Source organism: Drosophila suzukii, chromosome 2R, assembly GCF_043229965.1.
Source record: "Drosophila suzukii chromosome 2R, CBGP_Dsuzu_IsoJpt1.0, whole genome shotgun sequence".
Lineage (NCBI taxonomy): Eukaryota > Metazoa > Arthropoda > Insecta > Diptera > Drosophilidae > Drosophila > Drosophila suzukii.
The window spans coordinates 16,960,003-16,970,956 of NC_092081.1; the positions used below are offsets into that span (position 1 = coordinate 16,960,003).

The 10,954-nt window shown below is 46.4% G+C and overlaps 5 protein-coding genes across 11 annotated transcripts; 2 read left to right on the plus strand and 3 right to left on the minus strand.

The window, feature by feature from the left end:
* Window positions 1-620: 620 nt before the first annotated feature.
* Diap2 (Death-associated inhibitor of apoptosis 2) lies at window positions 621-3,087 on the minus strand. Its single transcript, XM_017084897.4, has 3 exons — window positions 2,592-3,087; window positions 1,219-2,251; window positions 621-1,155 (listed from the first exon to the last, which is right to left on the minus strand). Exons 1-3 carry the CDS (start codon window positions 2,961-2,963, stop codon window positions 1,067-1,069), a joined length of 1,494 nt encoding a protein of 497 aa, XP_016940386.3. The 5' UTR covers window positions 2,964-3,087; the 3' UTR covers window positions 621-1,066.
* Window positions 3,088-3,353: 266 nt separating this feature from the next.
* On the minus strand, window positions 3,354-3,809 carry LOC108017701 (protein new-glue 3-like). The gene has a single exon (XM_065863823.2). The coding sequence runs from the start codon at window positions 3,807-3,809 to the stop codon at window positions 3,354-3,356; it is 456 nt and encodes a 151-aa protein (XP_065719895.2).
* A 1,112-nt stretch (window positions 3,810-4,921) lies between these two features.
* IFT20 (intraflagellar transport 20) lies at window positions 4,922-5,353 on the plus strand. Its single transcript, XM_017084811.4, has one exon. The coding sequence runs from the start codon at window positions 4,945-4,947 to the stop codon at window positions 5,335-5,337; it is 393 nt and encodes a 130-aa protein (XP_016940300.1). The 5' UTR covers window positions 4,922-4,944; the 3' UTR covers window positions 5,338-5,353.
* Window positions 5,354-5,544: 191 nt separating this feature from the next.
* On the plus strand, window positions 5,545-6,731 carry bug (thioredoxin domain-containing protein bug). The gene is made up of 2 exons (XM_017085590.4): window positions 5,545-5,686; window positions 5,747-6,731. Exons 1-2 carry the CDS (start codon window positions 5,659-5,661, stop codon window positions 6,628-6,630), a joined length of 912 nt encoding a protein of 303 aa, XP_016941079.3. The 5' UTR covers window positions 5,545-5,658; the 3' UTR covers window positions 6,631-6,731.
* Mlf (myeloid leukemia factor) lies at window positions 6,682-10,831 on the minus strand. Of its 7 annotated transcripts, XR_001767848.4 has the most exons (6): window positions 10,673-10,831; window positions 9,835-10,055; window positions 9,246-9,774; window positions 8,493-8,684; window positions 7,831-8,119; window positions 6,682-7,375 (listed from the first exon to the last, which is right to left on the minus strand). XR_001767848.4 is itself a non-coding variant. In XM_017085586.4 (5 exons), the coding sequence occupies exons 1-5, from the start codon at window positions 10,822-10,824 to the stop codon at window positions 7,255-7,257; spliced, it is 1,215 nt and encodes a 404-aa protein (XP_016941075.4). In that variant the 5' UTR covers window positions 10,825-10,831; the 3' UTR covers window positions 6,682-7,254. The 7 variants fall into 7 exon arrangements, 4 of the variants coding, with proteins under 4 accessions (XP_016941075.4, XP_016941076.3, XP_016941077.3 ...); XR_010653716.2 differs by lacking the exons at window positions 7,831-8,119; window positions 8,493-8,684 and adding an exon at window positions 8,916-9,071; XM_017085586.4 differs by lacking the exon at window positions 7,831-8,119.
* Window positions 10,832-10,954: the final 123 nt, after the last annotated feature.

The following is a 10,954-nucleotide window of genomic DNA, read 5'->3' on the forward strand; positions in this document are numbered from 1 at the left end:
CGCTGAGTTAGTGCGACTCTGAGAAAACTACGTTTTACACCTTCTTTTCAAAAATACCAGAAACATTTCAAACCGACCCGCTGAAATGTCAGGTGGGTGTCTTTGCTAGCCCAGCGGCGTCAACCTCCCGACATAGCTGATTTCTTAGCACATCTCAGTGAAGAGACTTTTAACGGATCTCATCTTTAAATGAAATATTACTAGCTTTTTGTAAGGAAATGACCAACCCCTAACTTAATCCTTTTTGGCAAGACCTGGCACTTGTTGCACCAAAACAAACATTATTTATTTCAAGAAAAAGCCGTTTTAAGGCGCATTCGCCTCCCAAAATTGTTGCTTAAAAAATGGATATAGTTAAGGAACCGTATGCGAGGAAGGTGTTATAAATAGTGAAGAGTCGAATCGGTTCTACATTTTGAAAATACTCGAGGCGTCATTTTTTGGCGACAATAGTCCTAGTGATAACTTTTGTTTTTAAACTTGAAAAATATTGATTTTTGGAAAAGTGGCATTCAAAAACGAATCGTTTATCACCATACCCTACACACCCCTACATATAAAAAGATACGTAACTAATAATAATCTTTCATATATTCCCCCCACCAATTAAAGTCAACAAGTCACGTTTAACATTTACATATATATTCGTATTTCGCAGTTGCAATTTGCGTATAGTTGTGTGTAGACCATACTATCAGCGGCTTATAAACATGAACAACAAAAGTACATAAATGTGTTAATAAGAGTACGATAACAAGAAATTTGTGATCTGCGGTCGTGCCGAAGTATTCATAAACTTTCCGAGAGGGAGCTGTCTAATCATATAAAGTCCTTTTAGTATGTATGTTCTAAAAGGGACACAGGGCGATAGTTAGTAACAGCTTATAACCGTATCTAAAGTAAAAACGGATAGCTGCAATTGGACAAGTACTTTGTAGACGCTTAAAGGTATTCCATTAGCTAATCACCGGATAATTTGAACTTCGCTGTAGTAGTTTGTGTGGGTGCAATCAATTGGTTCGCTTAAAAACTAGTTGATAAACTCGGTATGATGTGGAAATCCGCTTCACGAGAGGAACGTGCGCACGAATCCCTTGATGTCGGCACGGCACATGGGACAATTGGCTACGCTGGGGGCGCACTGGTTGCAGGTGGCTATAGGAAAGGTGGAGATTAGTAACTGCTCAAGGTTTTGGGGTACTTGACTCATTGACTCACCCAAATGGCCGCAGGGCAGGAAAACCACGCCCACCTCTTCGTCCAAGCACACCTTGCAGAGACGTGCATCCTTGAGCTGTCGGTTCTCCTCCTCCAACGACAGGTTGCCATTCGGCGAGGCCACCGACATCTTCTGGAGCTGGTCTGCGATCTTGGAGGTTTCTGCTACTGGCACCGCCTGCGGCTTGGCTGGGATGGAATCGGCCACTACTACTGGCACCGACCCTGCTTTGCTGGTGGTGGCTTGAGAGGTTTCCAAAAAGGGGGCACTCGGCTGTGGGGGTTCTCGCACCTCCAAAGCAACCTCAGCGCCGGCCTCGTCGAAGATCGCGTGCAGCAGTTCGTCCAGTGTGGAAAAGGCGCAGCCGGAGCTCGAGAGCTTGCGCTGGATGGCGTTGCGCACCACTCCTCCGTCGATGCCCAAGGCCAGGGCCTCCTTTGCCGGCGCCTCGTCCATCAGAGCGTCTGCTTGAAGGGATGGGGCCGGTGCCGTGGCTGGTGGGGACCTGGCATTGGCTGCCGTTGCCTCGAGCACTTCGTTCACATAGGCTGGACCTTTGGCCAACAGTACGAACTGGCACTTTGGCGACCACTTGGCGTGCTCGTGCCACGGCTCGTCTTCCTTCTGCCAGGAGCGCAGTCCGATGTTGCAGTGGAAGCAGCGCACCTGGTCGCCTATTTTCTGATAATATAAACCAGCTTGGGCCAAGGCATCTGCGGGCTGGATATTGGCAATGGGCCAATCGGAGAAGGTTCGCATTCTGGCGTCCACACAGGCGTACTTAGGACGCATCGGCAGAGTGGTGGGCTGGATGCCCAGCTCGTCTAGGTTCTTTCCAGCGGCAAACTCTATAAGAGGACCCATCTGAACACGGGGACATTGCGGAAAGAAGCGCTGGTGCTCGTCGAAGGCGTTGTCGTTCTTCTCCCACTTGGCAATCACTCCGTTGCACCACACGCACTTTACGTGATCCAGGCGGTTCAGATAGTAAAAGCCAGCCTTGGCCAGAGCCTGAGGCGTGATGTTGGGATTCTGGAAGGAAGATGGTACAAAATGTTTAGATTAGAAAGATTCATAAAATTCTTAACTCGTTTAAAAATGATCCTTAAACAATCGTCACCAAGATTGGTATTCTGCATTAATGTTAAACATACATAGATATTACTTCAAACTAGTTGCTAATACTCTGAGTTGTAATGTGTACGGTGTACTGATTATTTGAACTGGGATTCCCTTAGGCCTGTTAATGCGACTTATCAACTACGTAAACTGGATTAATTAAAGCTCAACAGTGATAAAAAAGAGCACGCTTTGGTGAATCACCAGCGAGCAAGCTCTGTGAAAGCAAGGGAAGCCAGGGCTAGCTACTCACTGGCCAGTCCTTGAAGGTCTCCAGTCGGTTGGCCTCCAGCAGGAGATCGGGACAGGCACAGGATGCAGGGCTATCCACCACACTGTTGCCCTCCTGGTCGTTCTCCTGGTTCCTCGGGACATTGCCGCAGTGATTGGGGGCCAAAACCATGGAGCAGATCGGCGAAGACCGGCGGTGACGATCCGCCACCAAGTCGCCGTAGTCCCAACGGTCTATGCGAACGTGGCAGAAGTGGCACTCGGCCTCCAGCCAGTTGCCCGTGGCAAAGAATCCATTTTCCACCAGATCCTCGGCGGAGACGGGGGCGTTGAGGGGCCATTCCCCGAATGTCGCCAGGCGAACGCTCTCCACCTCCAAATGCCGCTCCGCCATCGTGTTGCGCCAGGCCGGATCTGTATCCTCACCCTCCAATGATGTAATGCGAAATCACCAGTTAACGCGGAGTGAAATAAAAACAAGGCAAAAGAAGAAAAGTAAACTTATTGATTTGATCCTAGAGATGGGTTATTCACTTAGATGGTATCGATATCTATATTGATTCCAGTAAAACCAGTGACAGCGAAACTGCAAAGCAGTGCTAGTCCAAGCAGTTTAAGTAAACTCTAAAAATTTAAAAACGTAAAACATTTTGGGTATTCACAATTATCAAATTGCTAAGTGCTGGAAATTCTAAAGTATTTATTTATTTTTTTATTTATATAAAGCTAGCTTAAAGTTAAAACTATAGGCTAACTAAATTAAGAGCTCTAGTAGCTAAGGCCTTCAGCTCATCTGAGGTGTGGAATTAACGACATTTTTATATACATTCTTCTTTTCCTGGCGGCTTTTCTTATCCTTGCGATTCTTCTTTTCCTTGCGGCCCTTCTTCTCCTTGCAGTCCTTGTTATGATGGATTGTAATGACCCTACCGGGCTTGATGGTCTGCTCAGTCGCACGGATAATGTGTTTTACTTTCTTCTTGTCGGAAGACGAAGCCTCCGTGGTGGTGGTAGTGGTGGTGGTGGTCGTGGGGGCCACAGTGGTGGCTGTGGTGGCCGTCGTGGAATTGGATGAAGTCGAGGTGGTCGGATCGGACGTGGTGGGGGAGGTGGACGTCGTCGGAGTGCTTGTTGTCGGATCGGAAGCGGTCGGAGTGCTCGTTGTTGGATCTGCTGGGGTTGAGGCGCTTTTGGCCACCGCCAGGGAGCAAGAAAGAATCAGCACGCAGTAGAATCGCATCTTGTTGTGGATAAGATACTTGGAACTGGGAACTGTGCTTTCGAAAGAGCTTCCCCTAGGCTTTTATAGCACCACCCAACCGGAAAACCTTCTCACCCACGCAGCATCAACATTTGAGTTATTTGCCCAGGGCAAATACCGCCCTGTTCCTTCTGCCTCTGATCTCGGGATCTATAAGTTTGCCATATTTGTTTTCACTGTTTGCACAAGACACGCTCAGAAAGGAGTTTGTTTGCACCCGCGAGACACATAATTGGCACTATTTGCCAAATCTCCAATCGAGGGTAAGTTCCAAAACAATGGCATACATTTCATTTGCAAATGTGGTTCTATTTAATTGCTTTTTTTTATTCAAAGATTGCGAATTTTCAGGTTTGGTTTTCATATATACTTAAAAAGTAATTAATATGCTTTCTATTGTTTTAAGGAACAAGTTTTATTTAAAACATTAAAAAGAAGTCAAAATTATTTTAATTGGTGATACTACGTTCATCAAAACCAGTTATTGATTCGAACAAACTGTTTCCGAATTTCAAAATGTTGTATTGATAATAAGAACCAAACCTCTTTTAAACTTTTTTTAAATAAATCTGGGCGCTAGACGGGTTTTTAGCGTTATGGGCGTTTGTGAGCGTTAGAGTGGACCCCGCTGAAACAAACTAACGCTGCGCAAGAAGCCCAAGAATCTGCATGCTTATTCCCAACATTTAAGCTCATAGGTTTCGAGATCTCTGCGTTCATACGTGGACATGGCTTTATCGACTCGGCTAGTGATCCTGATCAATAATATATATACCTAACTGAGTCGGAAACGACTCTACGAGAAACGGGTATAAAATTACCGACAAAATACCAAAAACTACGAGTATAAAAATATATGGCCTGGAAATCACTTTCTTTCGCTGTCTGCATATCAACATTCAAAAGTGATTTGATAGTTTTTTGTAAAATTTTTTATATTGTCTTTAAATCTTCCAGAAGTGACTTCAGGACGACCGGCGATAGTTTGCTCGCCCAAATGCCTGCCACGTCGATTTAAATCGGTAGTTGTACGATTTTTGTTTAAGTTGTCAATGGCAACGGAAGGCTAAACACACCTCAAGCAAATACATTACAATTTTACCCTCACATTAAGATGGAGGAACTTCAAAAGGTTGGACTGTTTATAGATGATATCTACAGACTGCGCGTTGAAAACCCTAGCCTTGTCGGTGACAAAATAAAGTTCAAACAAGAATGCTTACAATACTCCAAGAACTTTAACATTTTCAAGAAGTTAGCTTTTGATTTTTGGAAAATATACAAGACCTTTGTAAAAGACGTCGATAAGGAAAAACTGCTCTGTATTGGTACCCAAAATCAGCTAAAGACCATTTCTAATGTGCGCCAGAGGAAGCAGCAAGTCGATCAATACGAGACTTTTGAGAAAACCGTGGAACTGGAACGTTTAAAGACCGAACTGCAGTATTTGCGACGAATCGAGACAGTGCAAAATGAAATAATAAACAATTTCTTTCTGAATCATTAATAAAGTATTGACTTTTGAAAGCTTTTGTGTATTCTTTATTTATTGGTTAAGGTTTCAATAACCGCTGGGAGAGAGGCGAAGGTAAATGTGCAAACTTTTACCTGGTGAAAACTATTAACTGGTTACCTTTAAAATATATAGGATATTTTTGTATATGAGGACTTTTTAACTCCCTGTTACGTGAAATAATAACAAGGCAACCCTGTTCAAGCAGTGCACATTCAGACTCAGTATATCACAACCAAGCAGTTTCCAGAATTTTCTTGATAATCATACGGCAGCCTACTAATTTTACAGCTGATCTAATAAACTAACGACAAAATGCATCAAAATCTCTTGTTTATTTTGTGTGAGTTCTATTTGATTATATAGCTGTTTTGAAGACATTAACATATTCCGATTCCCCCAGTGCTCTGCGCCACCGCCACACAGGCCCAGGCGGAACTGTCCGGACTTTTGAGTGCCCTCCAATATTTCGGACTCTACTCGAATGGAACTTCGGAATCCCTGGGAATTTCACGGGGACAGTGCCACTACACATTTGAGACATTCGCCCTACTGGAGGAGCGACGCGTGTGCGCCCCTGATGACGAGCACATCCTTCACCTGACTGCCGGCCAGGTACCTCCGGTACGAAAGCCACCCATTTTGATCAAGTGCCTGCAGCAGGATCCGCCAGAGAATGAAACTGCTCACGAGCCGGGATTGCTGATAATGCGCAGTGCCAAGGAGATTGTGGGTCTGCTGAAGCCAATGGGAAACGCCACCAAGCGCCACGAACCGGGCAGCTGTGTGGTGGTCCACTTTTGCACCGCCTCCAGCTTGGAGTGCGCTCGAGTGGCTCCAATGATGAACCTGCTGCCCCATCTCTTTCCCACGCTGCCCATCGCCTATGTAGATGCCTACGAGTTTGGACGCTTCAACGCGGAGTTCGGAATCGTCTCGCTGCCCACACTGATGATATTCCACCAGGGCAGGCCGCTCATCAAGTACGATCCCTCGTGGTCGGACTCGGAGAAGCGCAGCTTTGCCCGGTTCATCATGAGGCACACGAACGTGAAGACCGTGGATCCGCAGGCCATTCATCCGGACATTTTCAATCGCACTAGGAGAGAACCTCTGTCCAATGTGCCCATCGTGCAGACGGATTACTATCTGGGCCTGGCTTGGGCCTTCATTCTCGCCTGCCTGGCCAACTACCTGCGACAGACCGTCTTCTGGAAGCAGCTGGTGGAGATGGTGCAGCGAAATTGGCGGGAATCGGAGGAGACGCAGATGGAGATGGTGGACTAGTCGGTTATTTAGTTTAATTTCCCTTTAAGTTAGGTACAACGCTTTAAATGATTCACTAATATAATGTAATTACCGTTTAATTAAATTCACATCAACATTTACTTAAGCCTTATGAATTACATGTATTGGGGAATTGGTAAATGTAGTGTTTTCTATGTTTTGGAGCGCCTTCGAATCGCTAGTGTCCCTTTACACGGGCTCTGGTCTCCGTAATTTAAAGCTTAGTGGCTAACGAAATCTAGAAACTTGAGAATTAGCCAAATAATTCAAACTTATGATTACGATTTCATATATTATCCATTACTTTCTTTGAATTTGCGATTAGGTGTGCGAGAGTGTAATGATTTCGGCGTTGAATAGTCACTTTTGTTTAATGTAAGTGTAGGCGATTTGATCTGTATCCTGTGTGGGCATCAAAAAGAGCAAGAACTTGTCGAATTTGGAGTGTTAAACTGATGTACCACGCAGGATAGGACCGAACTGAAGAATAAAGTTTGTTGAAAATATTTGAAATGGTTATTCTGCTGTAACATAAAGATGCTCTGGAACAGGACCAACGCTTGCTTCCAGTGTTTTTGAGTGTGCGATTTGGAAGATGTTAGCAAGGAGCTGGTTACGCTGCTACTACTGCTTCTTGCCGCGTTTGCCCGCCTTGGAGGAGTTGGCCGCCTCGTCATCCGTTTGCTGATGCTTCAGGACGCGCTGTTGGCGCCTCGGATGGGCGGCATAGGGATGTGGGTGTATGCTGCATTGGGGAGCAAAAACAGAAACTTATTAATAAATGTGTTCCGAGGATCCTGGGCGTAGAAGGTATACAAAACAAAAGGTACACATAATCATTCGTACACAGGCCAATTCGAACGCAAGTGGAAATTTAATGACAGGAAGAGAAGGTCAAAAGAGCAATGATGGGTGATATGTGGGGGCAAGCTAGTGATGGAGTCGTAGGATTCGGAGGATTCGCGCGTAGTGTCGTTAGTGGAGGCGCAGCAACAGCAGCAGCAACAACGTTAGAATTTTGATTAGCGTGGATGGCCAATTATGCGTCGCGTAGAGTGGGGAATCGTCGGAGTGTGGCTCTCGCAGACTGTGGACTACGGATTACAGATTACGGATTGGCGATGCGAGGCTCTTGCGGGCGGGTCAAAATGCGAGTATGCAGACAGAAAGTTAGATGTGTGTGGGAAGGTGCGGCCTTACACGTAGCTTGCGGCCGTAGTGTTGCGCTGCTGGCACGGAGATGTGGTGTTTCTGCTGGTTCGATGGTTCAAAGTTCTTGTGGCGATGAGGCGGAGGAGCGTAGCGTTGGTGGCCCTTTCGGTTAGTAGAGTGCATGTGGTTACGTCGAGGCCCGCCGAAAGCCGTGTCTCTCGTCGTTGTTTTGATTACATATGATATTTATCTGGATTAGCATTGGTTTCGGTTTTGGTTTTTGGTACGGTTTCCGCTCTACTTGCGGTGGTACCGTGAATTATAAAGACGCCAATCTCTGCATGATTTGGAAAGTACAAAATGTTGATGGAGAAGAGAAGAGAGAGCGAGATGTCGTTAATACACTAGGGTAAATGGTATATTACAATATCATATCGTGGCTGCCCAGGGAGAGTCTATGTAGAGTTCGAAAACAATAATCGTTCCAAGCAAAGCGGTATACAAATGAAATCAGTTAATGTTGAAACCTAAGTTTTGTTATTTCAACCCTGCATCGGACCACAAAACCCTTGCGCTAAACTTCGGATGTCCGAAGACGTATTTGGTTAGGACTTTACAAGCAGTTTTGGGATGATGTTCGAAGCCAATATAGTCTAGGTTACTTGGTTAATCCCAAATCGCCGGCTCCCGCCGATCTCGACTGAACAAACCTTGGAGAAGTGGACACCGTGGCCAGCGGGGAGGATGGGGGTGTCCGCAGTGGTCGGCGGGGCGTGGCCAGGCCATGCCCATGGCCATTTCGCAGGTACGATCGACGAGAGCTCACGTAGTTGTTGTTGTTTCCGCTGCTTTGATCGTAGATTGGCGGCGAAGATGTTGCTGCTGCTGTTGCAATGTTGCCACTGAGTCGATGTCGTAGTTGTCGCAGTATGGAATCGAGTCGAAGAAAAGTTGGAAAAGATTACAACAATACTTTTGGGAGTCGGGGCTATGCTAGTTGGCAATCCAGTTCATTCAACGCGGGGCTCTTGTACGTTCGTGAGTGGGTGAGAGATCATGGTGAACGAAAGGAGTCGTGGGCAAAACGAAAACGGAACAAACGAAAGATGTTGAGAGCTTAAGTTGCCGCCTACCTCTGTGCATTATATGATTTCGATTCGATTCGTTTCGTTTCGTTTGAACGCAGTTGGGAATGTAATTAGCAGAAATTTATAGTATGCAATTCTGTTTCTGTTTTATCGGATAGTTAGTAAAATATACTGTATGTACTTTAGATTTAGTAATTATATCTGCAAGTAAATACAAACGTTTCAATTTAGCAACAGTTGTGTGAGAGGAGTGGTTGGTTAGTTGGGGGAATCTTTGGATCGCGCGTCAGCGAATGCTATTCGGCTAATCCTACACAATCACGCGCACGGAACAGGGACTCGGATGTGGGTTGTGCTGCTCTCCATTACACTCACCTGTTCACGGGTGCCGTTGGCGCAGTGGAATAGTGGCGGCCCGCGGAGGAGCGAACTGGCGGTTGCTCCTGGATCACACAGTCATCATCTTCGTCGTCATCCTCCACCGGCTCAATGGTCAATGTTGAGGTGTGAGCCGGCGGACGGGCGGGCATGATGGCCTGCATCCCACCTCCACGATGTCCTTGCTGAACCGCTCCGCGAGATGCGCGCGAAGTGAACTCGCGGTCGAACTGCTCGGCCTCCTCCTCCTCCAGATTGATGAACTCCTGGCGCTCCTCCAGCTGGCCGGAGCGCATGTCCTGCTCCTTCTCAATGATGTGGGCCCGCTCACCGATGTGGTGGCCAATGGCCATCTTCTTCAAGCCAGTGCGCGAGTCCTGCACAGTCTTGCGGGTCTCACGAACGCCTCCGGGTCCGGTTTTGGTGCTAGTGCTGGCCTGGTAGATCTGCGGGCGGCCATCCGGACCCGAGGACATGGTCATCACGGTGCTCTGGCAGAAGGAAGCGCCCGGGTTGGCACCAATGTCTGATATAAAACAAAGAATTAGAAACAAATCTCAGGAGGCAAACTACTTCGAATACCCACCAGCATTCAGCAAGCGATTGAAGTTGGGCATCATGGGCATGCCGAAGAGTCCCATGGCGGGCATGGCCGGCATCTGGGGACGCTCCATCAGGGCGCCCTGCTGGAATCCAGGGTCAAAGGGCGAGACCTGCATGAAGGGATCCGGCATGAAGCTGTTCATCAGGCGGTTCATCGAGCGCATCTGCATGTTCATCGCGTTCATCGTGTGGTTCATGTGGTTGCTGCAAGGCAGAGATATGAGAAATAAGTAAGATTCGACTAATATTTGAGGGTTACTCGGGCTCCATTTGAGAGCGATTAGGTCTGTTACTAAGTGATTTTCTTTTACGTTTGTTATTCATTCTAAACTGGGCCTAAAAATAGTTGTAGACAGATATCGAGGCGAAGTGATAAAAGCACCGTGGCCTGCTGTGTTTTTTTGTATAGTATAAGGTCCGACGGGCTGTTCGTGGGTCACTTTGTGGTTGGGCCTTATCTGAGGACCCAGTGACGGTGGGAAACCTTTCAAATAAATGCATTTTCCAATTGCATTTCCCTGCGGTCGCTCGATTCGAATTATCGATTATTACGTCTTCTCTTCACGCATGCTGCACACACACACACACACGCGTGGAAATTGGTTGTAAGTTTTGGCACGCTATTTATTGCCAATATTTGGGCCTTAAAATGACCTGGTTAGCGGATTTATGGGCCAATTACTGATTTACACCTTAATTTGAAATTTCCCGAGTGTTTTTCCACGCCCTAAAAAGGCGTCATGGATACACGTATGGAAATACATAAATGGGGCTTCTTCCGCAGGAGCGCCGCATATGATTTTTCCACTTTTTTTACTTACTTCATAAGACCAAGGTCGTCGTCAAAGTCTCCCATCAAGGCACCGAATAAAGACATTTTCCTGGCTTTTATTGACTCGCAGTCGCTCGGTTTTTTCCTTTTTCCGTATGCAGAATTTTCACGAATTTTCGAGACAGTGATGTGAAAAATCATAGATCATCGATATTGTTTGGAAATTTCTCGATGTTTGTGTGCATATCGATGTTTGCCCGTCCCTGGAAAAGCAGTTAGTGAATGCACCAACCGCAGCTAGCAAAGTCACAAATAGTAACTGCTTCTTCTT